The sequence below is a fragment of the Trematomus bernacchii genome, unplaced genomic scaffold, assembly GCF_902827165.1.
Source record: "Trematomus bernacchii unplaced genomic scaffold, fTreBer1.1, whole genome shotgun sequence".
In the NCBI taxonomy this organism is placed as follows: domain Eukaryota; kingdom Metazoa; phylum Chordata; class Actinopteri; order Perciformes; family Nototheniidae; genus Trematomus; species Trematomus bernacchii.
The window spans coordinates 5079140-5099797 of NW_022987616.1; the positions used below are offsets into that span (position 1 = coordinate 5079140).

The 20658-nt window shown below is 41.8% G+C and overlaps 1 protein-coding gene across 1 annotated transcript in view; it reads left to right on the forward strand.

Moving 5' to 3' along the window:
- cntnap2a (contactin associated protein 2a) overlaps nt 1-20658 on the forward strand; it is a 305998-nt gene that overhangs the window by 250449 nt on the left and 34891 nt on the right. Inside the window, 3 exon segments of the mRNA XM_034132634.1 lie at nt 1469-1596; nt 10952-11122; nt 16924-17142. Of these exon segments, the coding sequence (XP_033988525.1) occupies nt 1469-1596; nt 10952-11122; nt 16924-17142 (518 nt within the window).

Below are 20658 nucleotides of genomic sequence, written 5' to 3' on the forward strand. Positions count from 1 at the left end.
AGGTATTGTATTGATGATACGACAGTGCAAGCACCACCATTTTTGCAACCAAGCCTTTTTTTATGCTTGTTATTGCAAATATCCGTGCATCTTATTTTAAGAGTTTTTGAAAAATAGTTTGATATGTTTTTAAATAACTGCAGCGACCTCCACAGCAGATTCTACGTGTGTCTCCCCATTAAAAGAGAGCAGCTAAAGATCATTGATTATTTAAATCTCTTTTTTTTCTCATGTATTTTCAAAGGGAGCTTTTTCTCATTTATTTTTCATGACACAACTGTCATTGCATCCTGTCAGTGTGTCAACTCAGTGACTGCATCCCCAAATAAATGAGTTTGAGTAGACCTCCCTTTATGATGCGCTTCAGTTAAAACTCTCTGAAGACCATTAAAAAGTCACTGTGCGACTATTACAGTTAGTGCTGATCTTTGTGAATTAGACACGTTTCGCAACACAGTTCAGTACCTCATTTAATACGTGCAAAAAACAAGGGATCATCAAAATGCTGCATGCTCGCTAGCTTTCTTTGTGTCTCATTCGCACGAGTTTAGCGTCCAAAGAAGCCCACAATCCTTCCCTGACTTCCCCCCTGCTACATGAACTGAACTTAAAAGTGAAGTCTGCAACCCCCATGGACATTTTGATGGCATAATGGTGAAACTAAAATTGTCACTTGTGCTACTACTGATTTTAGCATTGATCCGTCAGCTCAGCGTCTGCCTCCGCTGCTGATGAGGTGTCTGAACTTCAAAGTGACTGAATGATGAAGGCCACCATCAACGCCGTGTTTACTTAAGAGGGATATGTGCGTGCAGAAACCAACAGTTTGTGTTTCAAAGCTCCTCTAGCCAGCTGATGGATATTCTCATTAAACCAATCACAGCGCTGTGTGAGAGTGTGTGCATGTGTGTGTACACAATGTGTGTCTGTGGGTAATTACCGAGTGTTGGCGAGAAGGAGAGATTTCATTTACTTTCATGTCTTTCCTCATCTCTAAAACTGATGAGATTACAAATAAATCTTACTCTGTCTGCTTCTCTCCATTAATAATGTCAGCTTTAATGTCTCATTGATTGGCTGAGTGAGTTTATGAAATATTACCCATATAACTCTATTTCCCCGTGTTTTTTGCAGCACATACAATGACACACACACATGCACAAAAATATGCACACATGCAAACACAGAGCCATAAAATAGATCTGTTTTATTCCCAAAAATAAAATGGAAAAACAATCAAATATTTCTGTGAATAATTCATAGTGGGAATGAGCCCACTTTGAAGGCTGTGATTCAAACATTCAATGTATTTATTGTTTGTTTGTAGTAAAATGGTGCTAGTAAAAGATGTAAGCAATTCTTCTATATCTTGTTTTGGATTGGCAAAACCAAGGATTAAAGAAAACAGGAAGTGAGTGAAGCGTTAACCTGTTTTTGTTCTGCATGTTTCTCTCATCTCATCCTGCAGGAGAGAGGATGCTGGTCTCCTGATTTACAAAGAGCACCTGCCAGTCAGCCAGGTTGCCGTGGGTGACACCAACAGACCGGGCTCTGAGGCTAAGCTAACGGTTGGACCGCTCAGTTGCCAAGGAGACGGTAAGTGTTGCGTCACATTTGTACCGTGTTGTAGCTGTTGATGCAAACGGGGCATTACTATCGAAAAGTAAGCCAATGGGATTTCACCATGTGATTTTGGATTATTGCAGAAATGTATCTCTGTGTCAAACAAGCGTTAATGATACTTACAGTTCAGCAGGATAATCTCCACATATTAACACCACTTAATGATTTCTGAAGTAAAAAGCTATCGTTAGGCTATAAAGGAACTACAGCACGGTCACATGACTTCACGCCACCACCGCTAAGCTAAAGGCGGCTAATGTTGGGCTATAAAGGAACTACAGCACGGTCACATGACTTCACGCCACCACCGCTAAGCTAAAGGCGGCTAATGTTGGGCTATAAAGGAACTACAGCACGGTCACATGACTTCACGCCACCACCGCTAAGTTAAAGGCGGCTAATGTTGGGCTATAAAGGAACTACAGCACGGTCACATGACTTCACGCCACCACTGCTAAGCTAAAGGCGGCTAATGTTGGGCTATAAAGAAACTACAGCACGGTCACATGACTTCACGCCACCACCGCTAAGTTAAAGGCGGCTAATGTTGGGCTATAAAGGAACTACAGCACGGTCACATGACTTCACGCCACCACCGCTAAGTTAAAGGCGGCTAATGTTGGGCTATAAAGGAACTACAGCACGGTCACATGACTTCACGCCACCACCGCTAAGTTAAAGGCGGCTAATGTTGGGCTATAAAGGAACTACAGCACGGTCACATGACTTCACGTCACCACCGCTAAGTTAAAGGTGGCTAATGTTGGGCTTGGTATCGTTTAGTCATCTCATTTTTAGACACTTGTTAGCAACCGCCATTTTAAAATGTACCAGTTGGGTATTTACTGGCGTATTTTATGGCGTAAAACATGAAAGACTCTTCAGCTTGTGCTCACCACAGATCTTATTTCAGGCTTGTAACCACAAACATCTTTAAATCCATTGAATTAGAGACTTGGTAACAGGAAGTGGGTAAAAGATGACTCATTCCAGGTTTTAGGCCTCATTTATCTACCACTTTGTAGTTATTATGAATACCCAGAAGAGAGAGCAGCACTCCCATGAGCAAGAAGCTGTTAAACACATTCATTAATTCATGTTTGAATCAGGGACCTACAGGACACATGAGGGGAAGGTGTGCTCTGACTCAAAGAGAGTGAAAAGGGCCACATAGGAAACTAAATCATACTGTGCTTTAGAATTATCAGTAAGATGTTAAAAATAACCTCAAACCTCAAGGCGCCAGCACAGGGAAAAAGGAGCGGTGTAAGCTTCTGGATTGTGTGCAGGTGTGAGAGAGACCTGAGTGAGCAGGAGGGCTGCAGTTGGCCTAATTCAGAGGAAATATGCGCCTTAATGACCTTCTGCAAGGCAGCTGCTGAGAGGAGTGCTTTCATTTTCTAAATAATCCTCAGCTGGTCGTAGAGGCCTGGCTGCATGACCTTTGTAAATGGCTCATCAGGGGTTGAATCAAGAGAACACCTCCAGTGTCTTTAATGCTGCTCTTATTAAAATGTCCCCGTTGACACTGTGTGCGGCTTTTGAACAGTTATAGCATGCGATACTTTTATAGAAAGCGTCATTGCGCTTTCAACAAAGGTCACTGGGTTGGCAGGATGAAGGGTGTCTTACCTGTTAAGATGAAATTGCTCAGAGGTGGTGTTTGAAATGCCAGCACATTATCACACATGCAGAGTTACTTGACCGCACAAAGCAGGTCTAGTAGCTCTGCATGGACAACTGAACACAAAGGCAAAAATAAACAAGATTATATTCGGCTATATCGTTCGTCCAAAGAAGGTCATCTGTCATCCTCAAGAGAACTGTCTCCTTTGCAGGGAAACAGCTCAAAACCAGACTGGAATGAATACATTAGCTGTGAGAAAATTGTATTTTCAATAACCTTTATTAAAAAGTGCAACATGCCAGTCAAGAACATTGTAAAACTGAATCTTTTGAGGTGCTGAGCTCTCCTTAGGTTCATAGAGATATATCCTCACTCCAAAAATCAGAGGGATAATCCAGGACAACATCTTCTTGGTTTTGGACAATCCTCTGTGTCCTACAGAAGGTCATGTGACTCCTGACTTTGCTTGATTGAACCTCTCAATGCATTTCCTGAAATCAGTGCATGCACATTTAAACAATGTCAATTTGTTTCTGGAAAATGTTTAGTACATTCTGAAATACTTCACACAAAAGCACCATGCTGGAAGAGTGCTTCACATTTGCCTAAGTTGCACTTTAGTTTATAAAAGTCATAATTATAATAAAACATTGTATTTTGTTTTAAAGTGAATGGAAATTGTAGTGCAGGATAAGTGAGGCGGTGGCAATAATTACACATTTTAAGGGATTTTAAGGGATGAAAACAAAATGTGTCCCATGGTGTAGCATGGATGCATAAGCCACTTTTACAGCAAAAAAGAACAATGTGGTAACTTAAACAACCACCAGAATTTAAGAAAATATAAAGAGTACTTTCTTATTCTTAATTATGTTCACTCGTCTCATGGGAGAACACGTTGCCTCTTTCTTTCTCCCTAATCCGAGTGGAAATGAAACATTGTGTATTCTCTGTATTCAGCCATTGTTAGCCACACTTTTGGAAGTCCACAAACCTCTCTACAATTTGCTGCGTATGATCTGAATGGGTTCTTAATTAAAGAAAAACGATGGTGCGAGAGAACAAGAGAAAGCACTTCATGCATAGCGGAGAACAATTGGGAACATTGTTATTCTGATGTTGCATTTGAGTGTGAAAATAACACGTTGCTCATACTCTCTTTGTGATGATCATTCAGAGAAGCAGTTGCTCTGTCTTGAGTTAAACGACCCTGAGTGTGTGTGTGTGGCCAGACACCCAGAGACTTCCCATCTAAACACATTTATTCTCTTCTATCTAGAGATTTAGTCGTCTCTCTGGTAAACATCACACACACACACACACACACACACACACACACACACACACACACACACACACACACACACACACACACACACACACACACACACACACACACACACACACACACACACACACACACACACACACACACACACACACACACACACACACACACACACACACACACACACACACACACACACACACACCCAGTAAGAGGCAGTTTAATCCCTGCTGTTTCTTATCCTGTCTTTTCTTTTAATCAGTGTTGGCACCTTGCTCTCTTTTGGACTTTGGGTCAACTTGACGACACACACAGATTGTGTCTCTCATGTTCACCACCTTTATTTCCTCCTAACTCAATTTCACATTCCTGAAGCATCTCATACTGTATACGGCAAAATAAATCACTTCTCATTCTGAATCTGAGTTGGTTTTCACCCAATTTTAAAAAGGATCAAATGGATAATGGAAACCTTTCACTAATGATGTAAAGCCTTTCCAACCATAGGAAGTAGCTCCCATTAGTCGAGGATGTTCAGTAGCTGCAGGGTTGGAAAACACCAGTATTAATATCACAACGCTTGTAGCTTGGTTGCATGCTGTTGGCATCACTTGATGAGCAACATGGGCAGCATGTGTTGCTCTTAAGCCTTTGTGCGGCCCCTAAAACAATCTGTTAGGATTCTCCCTGGAGGCCCCTAGGATCAGAGAAGCTGATTTGTTTGCTTAATATGCATCAGGCGTCTTCAGGAGTCTTTTCTCTTATCCCTCCTGATTGTGATCTGAACACAAAACAGACTACAGTAAAAGGCAGAATGTCCTTTAGTCTGGAACAAGTCAACCAAACTGACTTTCTATATGTAATGGATTTAGAACAGGACTGTATGAATTCCTCAAACAAGTAGTTTTATCTTTTAAGATGACCTCTTCGTCCCCCTTTTATATTTGTTTAATCTCCTAAAACCAAATAGCACAGAGAAGAAGACATGTTCGCTGCAATGTAACAAAGTAGCAGGGAGGTTTAGAGGAAAGTAATATCCTGCAGAGAGAGAAAAAGCAAACATGGATTTCATCTTCAGTGTATGGCAGCAGGATCATTACGATAATAATGCTTCATATATTATCTATTGACTGCTCGTTTTTCATACTAACGGGAATAAACGAGCGGAGCTTTGCAATCTCCTTGGACTGAATGTGTGGATATTCTGCATGTTTTAAAATTGTAGAAGGAATGATCTCGCATAGAAATGGTTTCCCTCGTGCACAGATTTGTTCTCTCCGTCGGCCCATTCATCCGGGAGACAGGAAGTGGCCTGGTTCTGTCGGGGGGGGGGGCAGGACATGACAGAACACCTGCCCTTACTCCTCACGGGTGTCACACTCATTATGGTCCCTTCATCTACAATCTGCTGAACGTCCCGTCATCACAGAGCTGCCAACACACAAACAAACAATGATTTAATGACCCGTGACATGGCATCTGTTTGTGTGTGTGCAGCTATCATGTAGCAGTATGGCAGACACAATTATTAAGGATGGATCCAGCCCTCGAATGGAGGCAGCCATATTCTCTTTATATTACTCTATTATCTGCTGTCTGTGTGTGTGAGAGACAAAGAGAGTTATCCTCCTTCATAATAAGTGACCAAATTAAACTAACTTTAAAATGAAGATGACTTTGAGGTATGTTTGCAATAGTGCTGGTCAGGACGCCGTAACGTGGAGAATAAATTATATATTGGGCCATTAAGGCATATTAAACATATATTAAAAATGTCACACGTGAATAGGTACTCCGTGTATGATTGATGCTTCTCGTGCTGCGCATGGAGTTCTGTCTCAGTAAGAGCAATGATGATTGGCTGCCTTATAATGGGTTTTCATAGACAAATGACTAATGCCTTATGCAGCCAGGGAAAGTTTTAGTAAAGAGGACTTGTGTGTGTGTGTGTGTGTGTGTGTGTGTGTGTGTGTGTGTGTGTGTGTGTGTGTGTGTGTGTGTGTGTGTTGTGTGTGTGTGTGTGTGTGTGTGTGTGTGTGTGTGTGTGTGTGTGTGCTCCAGCATTAATGGAGCCCATTTACATGGCTAGTTTAATGGCAGACTATACAGTCACAGGCAGGCAGGGAGGAATTAGCCCCATTTATTGATGTTAAAAGGTTTTGGACGTGTTAATAGATGGGAATGAAAATAACTGACAGCAAATGAAGCATGTGGTCTCTTATTATAATGTAACGCACCTGCTATGGGACATGCTTGGCCTCATGGGTGACCACAAATGAAAGCTTACAGGGGTCACCTGAGGTAGTTCAAAACTAATGAATTGGTTTGTGCACGTGTCACTGTTCATGTGCACACATACTGTATAATGTCTTTGTAATTTATGCCAGTCTATCAGGATTATAGGACATTGAGTCTGGGGTGCAATACATAAGGTTTGCAAAGAAGAATTATGTACATTTGCATAAACAGATTGAAAATATCAATTTAAAAATGTTACTTAAAGTCAGATTTGAAACGATGCAATTCTGTAACACAAGTACTTTTATTTAAAGTATTTTTTATGGATTTTCTTTTTCATATTAAGGAGATATAGTTCATCAACTGCAGTTTATTTAAACATGTTGCAAGAGATATACTTATGGTGGTTGTGTCTACTTGCAGGAAGAAGGAACAATTATGGATTTGCACTTATTGTAAGTCGCTTTGGATAAAAGTGTTAGTCAAATGAAATTAAATGTAATGTGCACAGTACACGTAAAATCCATTTGTTTTGCCTTTTCTTCTGTTACTCTTTTATAAAATATGAATTATGACCCTTAGTTATAAATTGAATGTTAGAAGTCATTGTATTATAGGCGGACGAGTGGCTTCCAACATAGAAATGAGTCAATAGACCAAACACGTAAGAGAGTCTAAAAAGCTGTAAATGCTAAGGTCAGTTTCCAAATCCTGTAGTAAAGTACCCTCACATAGTACTTGGACATGTTTGTACCATTTGGTGGTTATTTGAACCTAAAGCACTTCGTACGCTTACATGTTATCCTTCCTAGAAGTAAATTAATGAAAAATAAAGCATTACATTTGACTTATTTTCTCATCCTGTATTTCCCAATCCTTTATTCCCCTGGCATCTCTCCATATGATAACATCTCTAAAGGTTAAGTGCTAAAAATATATATGAAATGAAATCTAATTCAAGTTAGATAGCAGGTTTTATGACAGACAGAAACTAATTACCCGAAGTTTCAAATGCTATGTGTACTGTAAACACCAGAGTGACACCCCTCAGATAACTCAATTACAGATGAGAGGAAATACAGCTCTCAATGGAAACAGAAGTATTCGTGTTGTGAGCAGAAGTATCAGGTCTATATGGAAGTTCAAGTGTTTTGAACAGTGATATCTGAGCGGTACCTTCAGGGGCTCTCTCTCTCTCTCTCTCTCTCTCTCTTGTTAGACACTATTCTTAGTCCTTTGATGAAAAAGCCCCCCAACTACTTTGCACCTGAAGTAGGTAGCAGAATAAGTAGCAAGTGGAAGAATTAAATGAGAAAGCACAGCGGGTGTTTGCTCCAGGAGGTCTGAGATCCTGAATGTCACAACACTTCGCACTTTCTGTTCATGCAGGATGAGGTTATTAATATGAACTATTGTGGCAGTAGTTATTTCTGCCTACATCCAACAGTGAACATGAAGTGTTTCCGCATGTATTTGACATGTGTGTGTGCCTGGAAATGTCCCGGTTGATGACCTGAGACAGTGTACAGTCAGTCATCCTTACCATCTGCTGGTACTGTCACATCTGGTCAAGCGTAGACGTATGAATCATCTAGTTGGCTTCCAGACCCAGACTGTATCTCACATGGTGTCAGCTCCACAGTTCACTGCCTCTGCCTCCCTGTGGTCCGATCCAGAGGTCAGCAGCTGTTTTCAGTCTAATGGGTTGATGGATCCAAGAGACTTCCACAACATGCTTTTAAGAAACATCTATCTGTAAAGCACATCTTCTGACAACGTGGTAAAGAGTAATCATTTGTAGTGTGTGCCGTTTTTTTTGTCCCTGCAAGGCGGGTTTCTGGATAAAAGACGGTTCATTTGTGATTTGTTTACACCTGATAGTTTTTCTCTATCTTAGTAAAACATCTCAGGATCACGGGGATGTTATAAGTTTAAAGATTTGATCAGCCAACTTTTTAAGGGAGTCATTGGCAAACGTTTTATTCTGTCAAATTTCGTTTTTGGATGAAACACAATTTGCTGTGAGTGTGTTAACTGGCTTTGTAGCGAGCAGTTCAATATGTATAGTGTCTCAGACAGGAAGGGAGTTATGTGTTGGGTTTGTTTTGAAGCATTTGTTTGATAAACATTTCAATGTGTGAGAGATAATGTGCCACAGAGCTTAGCCAACCAGTTGCATCTGTGGATCTGGCACCGGGGCAATCGGAGGTTTATTGTTTGGCTTCAAAGTTTATTCCTCAAACTCTGTTTCCTCTCCAACAATCAGTTTCAACCCCCTAATGTTTGTTCTCCTTTGCTTCTCTCACTATGGATCTCCTTTGAGCCCTCTCTCTCACCTCCTCCCTCATCCCTCTCTTCCTCTCGTTCTCTCTACCCCCTTCTGAAGCTTCCTCCCCTCAGGGCTGTATTTATATATCCTCTTGTCCTTCTTTGGTTTTGTCTACTCTCTTGCTCCAGGTGCTTAATGTCTTATTTAGTGCATATAAATATAAACCACCACACATGAAACATTGTTATGTCACATATGTGTTTGTTATAACATATTTCTACTGTAAAAGGACTGCCTTTGTTTATCCAGTACACACAAAAGTAAACTTCTCTGTGTGTATTATTATGCTTCATATGACTTATTCAGTCAGTGATTGTATATCCGAGTGTCACCAACTACTGCGGCCCTTCTTGCTATGATGGAACAACACAGTAAACATAATTGTTTGTTTCCTCAGCCTCTGCAGGCTTCCTCCTGATTAGTCCTCAATTAACCCTGTTCAATAATTGGCTGTGCCTCCCGTGGAGAAATAAACAGTATCCCGACTTCAAACACATCACAAAGAAAGCATCAGTAGGTGGTCGTGGTCGTGTGTGTGTGTGTGTGTGTGTGTGTGTGTGTGTGTGTGTGTGTGTGTGTGTGTGTGTGTGTGTGTGTGTGGTGTGTGTGTGTGTGTGTGTGGTGTGTGTGTGGTGTGGTGTGTGTGTGTGTGTGTGTGTGTGTGTGTGTGTGTGTGTGTCTGTGTGTGCGTGTGCGTGTGTGTGCGTGTGCTTGGCCGCTATCTGCCCTTGCCCCCGGTGACAGGATGTGAGGCAAGGAGGAGAGGGGAGAAGCTCAGCCATGTCATTGGGGAGCGCTTATCGCACTGTGCCAGAAGACACACACACACACACACACACACACACAGATGCAGGGATACCGGTGCATACCTCCACGTGCAGGCATGCATTCACGCATACGACACGTGTGAACATCAAAATCAACATAAACTCACAGAAAGGGATGCAGAAGTTATAAAACGGATGTGTCGCTTTGTAGAAATGTCATATGCAACTTATTCTCACAATGGATTAGCATTTGTGATTCGTTTATATCAATATACATTCACACGTACACACATATTTCCCCCCTCGGCTCCACTGCTCCTCCAGGGTCGTGGTGGGGGGTCTGAGGCCGATCCTCACACAGTTTAAACCACATTAGCCTCCACTCTTCACCTCTTCCTCTTCCTCCTGCCCTTCACATGCACCCTCCTCCTCCTCTCCTGTCAGCTGTCCACTGCCTTTCACTTTTCTCCCCTCTTTTCCATCCACCGTCACCTCTTCACTATTCAGTCCACTCACCCGTACATGGCCTCTTCTTCCTCTCCCTATTCCTCTGACTCTCCATCTTCCCTGAGTGATAGGAGAGAGATGGGGGGGAGGACAGCAGAGAAGTCCTCTCGCCAACCACAGTCTGATCATTCATCAGCAGCTGTTTAACGCGCGGCTACTTTGTCTTCATTAGCTGCCGCTGGTTTCGCTTCATAAAAGTCATTAGAAAAGTTATCAAAAAGTCCCTCCGCACCGTATCCATGCATCCCATTTCAGGTCCTCATCGGCTATGAGATGACCAATTCTCTATCAAGTAGTATTGAAGGAATGCAGGAAATTACAGGCTGTGTTAATACCTTTGCACAGGAATAGAATTTCACGTGATGAATTCTGAGGAGATATTAAATGAGCCACACAAAGGACGTGAGATAACGCTCTTTTATCCAGAAGTGATTGATAGCTCTTTGGAATGAATTGAAAATGGATGCATTGCCATTTGAAATAAAACAATTTCTACGAAGAATTAATTCTGCAGCTTATCAGATCAGAATAGTGTTTGCCTCAGTGCTGATTATATCTCTTTTCCCCCGCAGATAACTACTGGAACGCTGCGTCGTTCACCACCCCGTCCTCCTACCTGCACTTCGCCACCTTCCAGGGTGAGACCAGCGCCGACATTTCCTTCTATTTCAAAACCAGCGCTCCCTACGGCGTCTTTCTGGAAAACCTGGGCAACACGGACTTCATCCGTTTGGAGCTGAAATGTAAGATCTCTGAGTGATTCTGTGTGTGCACGAGAGTCTCTTTCTGACTGGTTGCATCCTATCACCACACACACTCAAATTCACACTGACACACACACACACACACTGATGCAGATGCACAGCGACAGTCAATTGCCTTCCTGATTATGTCGCGCTACTTTGTGATTGCAAGAGAGAGCAATCATTTATTTAAGGTAATTGGTGTGTGTGCAATAATTATGTCCATTATAAACCTCTGTTTAACCAAATCACCCATTTTCAGGGTTGACAAAACACAAACTCTCACACACATACAAATACTCCCTTTTTCTCCATTTATTAAAAAAAATTAATCCTGTTAATACGAGCGTTTACCTCTGTAATACACACTTACGCAGCGTCCACACGGCGGCGTGCGTTGAAGCTTGCCGGTGGGCGTGTCTGAAACTCGACCAACAACCAATCACATGAATCTCCCGCCCCCGGGCACACAAGCACGCGGTTTGATTGGCCAGAGCTTGTACTGGCATATGATTTGATTGGCTGACGCTTCCGTCGAAGCTTCAAAAGTTGAACATTGCTCAACTTTTGAAGCGAGCAACCCGAGCAAAGTGAAGCGACGGAAGCGTGACATCACCGCATTCAAAGTGAATGGGCAGAAGCGTGGAAGCTGCCGTGTGGACGGGCCGTCACACACACACCCACACACACTGAGTCACTCAATGGTGTCAGTGACAAGTGTAAGTGTTGAGTGTGTACCTGCACACATTGAAGAGTCAGAACTCTTTCACGTTCCCCAACACACAGACACACACATGCGTAGGTACACTTTAATAAAGCATAAATAAAAAACTAAATCAATTAAAAACATCTCAAAATATTTGTCTAATTCTGATGAATCTTTACTGGAAAGAAACCCTTCTTTATTTGACGTATTGTAGCTGAAACCTGTCAATGAGATGAGCAGCATAAGATGTGTTTACATATTTATTTGACACATTAGAATAACAGGTGCGGCATTGCTATTTTTATATTTCTCAAGCTACTTGTGACAAAATACAAGGTCAAAACTGCAGTCTGTTCGTCTCAGCTGTGACAAAATAACAGGATCTCACAGCAGAGAGAGAAACATCGAACACAATCTGACATTAAGATGAAATGACATCATCTGGGATTGTGTTTCGAATATGAAGAGGGACGAGGAAGAGGACCCATAAGACCTCGAAGACTATAAGAAGAAGAGATAATTACCAAGCTGAATCCATTGAGAGTAACTGCAGAAAACATTGATTTACAAATACATTACAGCTGGTTGTTGGTGAGGAGCTGGAGGATAAACACAGTGAGGTTAAGGTGGATACATTCTGCCTCACTCCACCTGTGAGTTTAAGAGCTATGGAAGCAGACTATGGTGCCAGCCGCAGTGTCCTCTCAGCACCATCAGTTACACGGAGTTCAACTTTACTGCCTGTGGAAGACATCACTCATTAGGAAAATCTCACACTCAGCAGTTTTCTGAATCCACAAGGACATGAAGTTATGTGTCTAACCGAAGAGCAGTGAACCAGGAAGAGCTTGACGGTGTTTTGGAGATGTTGGAGACATTTTCTGTTCTGCTGGTTTCATCCTTTTTGTCTCTTGGGGCGTGACCATGAGTTCAAAAAGAGGATGAAACTACTGAACACATGTGACTTCCATAGGTATGGGTTATAAGGGGATTTCTGAGCAGTTTCCAGTCGACCCTCCTGCAAAAGAGCAAAGGGACAGCTCCAGGCAAAATTGAACAAACCGTAAAGACTGTTCTTAACCTGCAAACCTTCTGGAAACTGATCAGAAACCACCTCATTGTGAAGATACCTAGAAAAGCCATACATCTTCTAAAAAGCATCAGTCTACAGATGGTAGTTGTTGGCGCAACAGGCCATTTTTCACAAAGAAATGGCTATTATTCTCACAAGCTACCCATCAGTACATAAAGGAAACACCACTTTTAACAGCTGCAACATTAAAGTGATGAACACAATCATTCATCTTATCTTATGATATATATACTATTCTGAAATGGGCTCTTTTGCAGAATAAGTAACTTTGATATTTTAGGTATATGTTGATGCTTTTAAATCCAGTATTTGGTAGTAGAACTACTTTGACCTAAGTAAACAGTTCTTCCACATCTGCCCATACATTAACACATATACTCTTGCACGAAAAACTCAACGTGCTCACACTATACTGAAGAGTGTGAGAGGTCTGCCAAAGGAGGTGATATTTGTCTTGAAAACACACACACAGATTCAGTGAGTGTCCAGCAGGCCAGAGGAGATATGGAGTGTGTTTGTGTTTGTCTCTCCCTTGCTATCATCTTGCATTTTGCCCCAGAGCACATGTTTAGACACACTCGTGAAACAACTTGCATGCACACACACTCTCTTGCACACACATAAACACACACACACACGTAATCTCTGCCCTCTCTGCTGGTGCAAAGCTCTATTTGCTCCAATCCGGTCAAGGTATGAAATGACTAGCATTAGGCCAGAATAGCATAGCTGTGGCATTGCAGGAGCTCACACACACACACACACACACACACGACCTTGTAGCAAACACACATCACTGTGACCTCAGCAGACTTAAAGAGCCATCAGCCGGACACTGTTCCTCTTTGGATCTTAAGAAGAATATTTGAGAGGCAGCATTGGGAGCATATTCAGAAGTGGACGTGTAACAGGATTGAGGACAGATAGAAAGGTCCTCAAATACAGAAACGCTTGACTTCTGAGGCTCACTGGAAAGTATATGTCCCACATTTTGGGTCTTTAAGAGGCTGCAATTTCCGTGATAGTCTCGCCCAAAGGTTATAAACACTTTCAGTCTGGGATCCAGCTGGGAAATGCTCTTTCCTGCTGAGACTTCGGCTTAAGAAATGTTGTTATTGCCTTTTTTTATGTGAAGGCCAAACAGAAATAAAGTTTAAATCTGAAGTTTAGAAGAGGCCATATGCATCACTCGCTTTCTCAAAGTTGTCAGATGTCTCTCTGACATGTAAAGCAATATGTAGTTATCTGCTAAAGTGAAAATCAGCCACCACTAAGAATATATATTTAACAGGCTCTACTTTTAAAAACGCTCAGAAGAGAATCTTTATCTGATCTTTGTAGACACTAAGAAATACTCTGGAAGAAATCAAAAGAAAGTTTTTTTTGCCGATAAAATAGATTTTCAGAGCCTCTTTGTCACAGAGAGATCTTTTCTTTTGACAAGTTGCTTCAAATCATGTTTGAGCGTCGACAGCAGCAGGTTTTCTGTGGTGTTTGAATGAAGTTCCTCTCTTTAGTAGACGCCTCAGACAGTGGTGGAAAACAGAGCAAGAGGCCATCAGAGGAAATGAGCAACAAAGAAGTGATAACACACTGCTAGCCTCTGAAGATAGCTTAAAAGCTGCTAAAGGAAACTTCCCATTACACACAAAAACACACACACACTTACAGTACATGCACAGCTATACACACACACCTTGATCTGTAAAGGGAAACACAATCTCTTTCACTATTTATCACAGTTTAGTCTAAAAAAGGAAAAGTTGACTCTCTCTGCCTCGCAATGATGAAACTAAAAAGCTCTTCTGGGTTTGCTATCGGCCAATATGCAAGTGCACATTCACACACACACACACACACACACACACTTACACCTGTAGCATCCATCACAGGTATGCAAATAGAGGAGACAGCTCTGTGCTCTGAGGGCACTTCAGCTTCCGATCCTGTCTGTGGACTGAGTAGAAAAAGAAAGTTGTAGGGCATCCATCTTGTTTGCAATGCTGCTAAAACAACAGACAATTAACCACACACTCACACACACTCACACTCACACACACACACACACACTCACACTCATATGCCATACAGCCTCGTTGCTATGATATTGTTTCCGCCGGGGTAATCTGATATATGTTTGGCTTTCTCTCAGCGTTTAAAATAAGTGATCGCTGCTCTCTGCATACAGACATCATTAATCCAGTGTACTAAAGCCTGTCAGAGGGTTTAGACTCCAGGCCTCGATGTGTGTGCATGCATCTATTTGTCTGCTTGTGGATCGTGGGAAGTCAAATGTTTAAGTGCTCCTTCAGATTTATTTTACGCAATCACATCCACCAGGCAGGATTATGTTGGTGTCGTTGAAACTCAAGAGGAAATGATTGTGTCTGAGAAAGGGATGAAGGAAGGAAGGAAAGATGGAGGGGAGGACGGGTGGGTGGGCAGAGTTAAGGCTATTTATAGGGATGATTGCGAGATGTAAATTGAGAAACTGATAAGTAATACAGGGGTAAGAAAGGATGGTGTCAGGATGCAAGAGATACAAGAAAGATAATTAGAGTTAAGTAATATGAAAAGGAGAGAATGGCCAGGCATATTGATTGTGCAAAAGAAAGTTCATTTCCCTATTGACCACCGCATGAATTTATTCAGTCTAATATCAGAGTCTAATGAGGCCATAATGAAGCGGCAACATATAGAGTGGTTATTCATCAACGCTGCCAATAACCACCACATGGCACGGCCCAGAATATATATAGCTTTTAAACCGAAGTACCAAACATTAAGGACGGAGTCGATTGGGTTTTAATGTGACAATCGAAAAATCGTCTTTCCAGCAGGAGAAGTATTCCCCTCATTGTTTTCTCGTTGTTGCGGTATTCCTTTCACGGCGGAAAAAAAATACTTTGACATTTTGCAGTGACAAGCATTCATTGAAGGACTTTGTTTACCACATATGATTCACCTGCTGTCAGGACCCTCAACGTAATACTCCAATAATACGAAGGGAGTCCAAACCAACAGTGTGTTACAGGTAGAAAGGATGACTCTGAAATGTATTTATCAAAAGCTGTGACATTGCAATTGTCTCAAGCTGAGATAGAGGTGGAAATAAGTACACACACACACACACACACACAGACACACACACACACACAGATTGATCACTGTTCCCTGCAGAGAGGTTAAAAGCCATCAGACAGTGTCTTCTCTACTGCAGTCGTAAACACATCTGGAATGGACAGGTGGCAGGTCGAGAGCGCGCACACACACACACACACACATACACATACACACACACACACACATACACACACACACACACACATACACACACACACACAGAAATATCCATGACTATTTTACATTTTATGGTCATAAAAGGTATAACAGTGCCCCCTGTTGGTCTGTTGAAATATAAGGCATTTGAACTTGGTGCACACACACACACACACACACACACACACACACACACACACACACACACACACACACACACACACACACACACACACATACACACACGTACACATAAATCCACTTACTTTAGGAATAATCATGCAGAACAGAAAGGTTATCTTGCCCAGAGGTTGCATATTATTTTTCTGCTCTTATCCTCTCTGTTATTTTTCCTCAACTGTTGATCTCTCGCTGTTTTACTGCTTTCTCTCCAGACAAACAAAACTCAATACATGAAAACTTCTGGTGCACAGCTTGATGTCGTGCAATCTCAAAAGCTTCTGGGATCCGTCGACTGCCGTGAGATTAATCCTGTCCGAAGCTGTGGGCCGTCGTCTGTTGCATATCTGAAATCTATACCAGCCAAATGAAGGGCCTTGAAACAAATGAGCCATTAGATTTGAAATTTTAAGGAGAGCATATTTACCTGCAGAGTGCAGAGCAACGGAACATGAAGTATTGGGTTTTAGAGAGTGAGGCTTCGTGTGGTTTAATAAATGACTTAAGCTGATTATATTTCTCCTCTTCTCCCTCTCTGTGCAGCTCCTAAAGTCGTCTCCTTCTCCTTCGACGTTGGAAACGGACCTGTGGAGCTGATGGTGCATTCGGACACGCCCCTCAATGACGACCAATGGCATCGTGTGATGGCCGAGCGAAACGTGAAGCAGGCCGTGCTTCAGCTGGATGAAACGTACCGGGCCTCTCAGCTCGCTCCTGCTCAGGGACACACGCGCCTAGAGCTGTTCAGCCAGCTCTACGTTGGTAAGACGCACACACGCACACACGCACGCACACACACACACACACACACACACACACACACACACACACCACACACACACATACACACACACACACACACACACACACACACACATACACCCACACACACACACACACACACACACGCACACACACACACACATTTTCATTCCTATTTATATCCTTTCAAGATTTTCACAGAGGGCTTTTTCCACATGATTCTCAAGATAATGACTAATTCGTATATCCAAAGATAACTTTTCAGAAAATGTGTTAATTGCCTTAATGTAAGTTATCATTTGGGGAAGTTTTATGGCTCAATTATAGAAAATATTGAGATAAACACACAATAATAATGAGCTCTTCTGTGCGGCAGCCTCAGAACATCAGCCCTGTTATCTTAATTGAATTGAATACAAAGTCATTCTGTCTTTATTTACAGTTACGTTGCCCTTTAAATCCATTGCGAGGACGTCTGATTGTTTCTTTAAAATATATAGCGTCCTTTCCTGGAAGTCATTAGGTCCTCTCTTAAGAGGCTTCATGTCAATCTGCTAATTAAGTTCATGTTAATCCAGCAGACACACGCATACAGCCATTTAACATGAATAATATGCACATATGAGGACTCAGGCACGTCCCTGAAACTAATCCGTGTACAAGATCAGAGTTTTAAAGAAGTTCCAACTGATCCTCTGCCGGCTGTGAGGGCGTGTGACGAGAAATGAATGAATTTGTTTATAGAGGTCATTTCTTTCCTACTTTGATACTATGACTCAGCATTTATATAGCTTTGGATTAAGAAACTTTTATTGCACAAGGAGGATATCATCCCTCTCCCTATCCCGCCCACACACTGTATCAGACTCATCGTGCCCTTATCCTCACACCAATTATGCCCACATTTGGTTCCTTATTGCTCCCCCTCCTCCACACTATGCCCTCTCAAGCTCATCCACAGTTCAAATGGCAGCAGATATGTCCAGTTTTTCTCCCTATGCTTTCATTTCTCTGTCTAATTCCCCCTTTTGTGCTGAGCTGTCAATGCGCTATAAACCAAACTCCAGGGCTGAAACAGTTTCAGGGATTTGCGGATGGGAGGAAAAGTGCTGAGGCGGATCACAGACTTCATACTATCTGTTGGAAATAAGTTCTGCTCAGAGGAGATTGTTCCAAATTCCAATCAGGCGTCCCGACGTGATAGCCTTAACCCCCCCCTTCCCGAACCCCGTTTATAATATAATTCCACCGTCTCATCACTTCTGCTGACGCGAACGCCGCTGAAGCATTCTCATCTTATCATGTCCCAATTTGCCTCTCAGTGTATTTGCACTTTCATTTAGTGAAATGGAAAAGGTGCGAGAGAGGTTTCGTCACCGAGCGACTCGCGGCTATGAAACCAGGAACATAATGATTTCCAGATAGCGCCTCGGCCTCATTTGCATTTGTGTATTCTGAGTTTTCTATTCAATGCAGACAAGAGGAGGCCTGTTGTCTGTGGCTCGTCCAAAAAAAAACACACCTGATAGTGGAGGATAGAGAGAAAGCAGGTTTTTGTAACGACAGCCATAGAAGTGTCAGCGCCGTCTCATATCTGATCTCTAATCCTCCCTAAATCCTCACTTCAGGAGTGCTTTGAGGAGTTACACAGGAAGTGACCCAGACTCTGAAGGGAAGCGCTTCATTGTTTGGCCTCTGACATCAAGAAAAGATACAGATCTTTTTGTGTTTGATGGAGAGATTTGGAAAGAGTGGGGAGGATTTTGATCTGAACCCGACTGATTCTTCCCCCGACACTTCACACATTTTCTCAGAATGAAATGGATGCAACCTAGACACTGTGAAATAATTTCTAAAATAATCAGCTTCTATGGTTTCACATAATCTCACAGGAGGGATATAACAAGAAGCTTTACCTTGCTGAACCCGGTCTCATATCTGTTGCTGTATCATCCCCTTCTCAATCAATATGCTTCTCATCAAGCATTTGATTGCTTTAGTGTTTACTGCACAGTGGCTCATTTGCTCTAATGGCCCTGAGAGTAAATGTTATACCATCAGCCGGCTGTCATCCACTTCACTCTGTTAACTTTTACCTCTCCAGTTCACTCCATACCTACGCACAGCTATCAATCATGCCACGTTGTATTCATTGCATGCCACCATCTGTTCCTTTATTCCCCTTTGATTAATGATAGCTATCATACTTTTGTTTATTTATGTTTTTGCATGTTTTTACTTAATTTTCTCTCGTTTGGATTGTTTTTTCTGTCCTTCCTTCTTCTGTTTTTCTGTCTGCATGGATGGACATGTTGCTTGTTTCTGCTCCCTGCATGTGTGCGACACCTGTCCCAGGAAAACCAGCATCGCTCACCTGCCAAGACAGTAGGTTGCATTTAATGAGTATAATCAAATGTCTCTGTGACACACCAACATGTACACAGACCTCCCCTAGAGGTTACAAATGTGTTTCATTGCATCTGATTTAGTTGCAGCTCCAGACTAGTGGTGATTAAAGTTTAGCCAGGTTGTTATTTTTCAATAAATTGTCTTTTCCGCCAGTCCTCATGAGCGCCTGGAGGGAATTTATATCAAATTTGACAGAAACGTCAACTTGACTTAAGGATGAACTGATTAGATTTTGTTGAAGAAAATGTCAAGGTCACAGTGACCACATTTAAAATGTTTGACCATAACTCAATACCTTATATGCTAATTATGACAATTTAGCACAGGTGTCATATAAGATAAAGTGATGACATTTTGGACAGACAATAACACCAATTGCAAATTAAATGGTTGCAGAGGCATAAATCTGTGATGTGGTAGTTTTAGTTTATTCATACCATACCATTAACACAATGCAATACACAAGTAGGTTTTCTGTGCAGTGATACATTACGGGGCGAAAAAGCACATTATGGACTTTTAAGAGAGATAGTCAAACTTTGATGTAGATTAACATATATAAAGCACTATTATATGATAGTATCTCCCACCTCGAAAAGGTTTTAAAATGACATGAGGTGAAAATGCAGATGTTAGTATACATGGGATATGTATCTAAGTTTGATTAAAAGAGCTGTCCAGGCACCTATTAATGTATGTTCCCTTAACTCTGTACTGTATTTAAGACCCTACTGCATGTTTACTCATTATTTCCTCATTTTTTCCTCATTACTCAGTAATATAAAATCAACACAAACATTAACAATCTCACAGTCAAGGTGAAAGGTTCACATTTACGATTTCTCTTCTAATTGGTCATTTGGCCTGAATATATGTGTGCATGTGTTAATGTCTATAACCTAATGAATATACAATGATTACTCATTAGCACATAATTACAGGGTTTCATGCCCTTGAGCCATGAGCCTCACCTATGAGTAAATCGGTGTGAACACACACTACACGTGTTTCACTGTGTCAGTATTACTGTGAAGCACTTTTTTGTAGGGTCACACAACCTCTCCTGCCTACACTTTATTATTTAGCCACGATCATTAAGGAATGAAA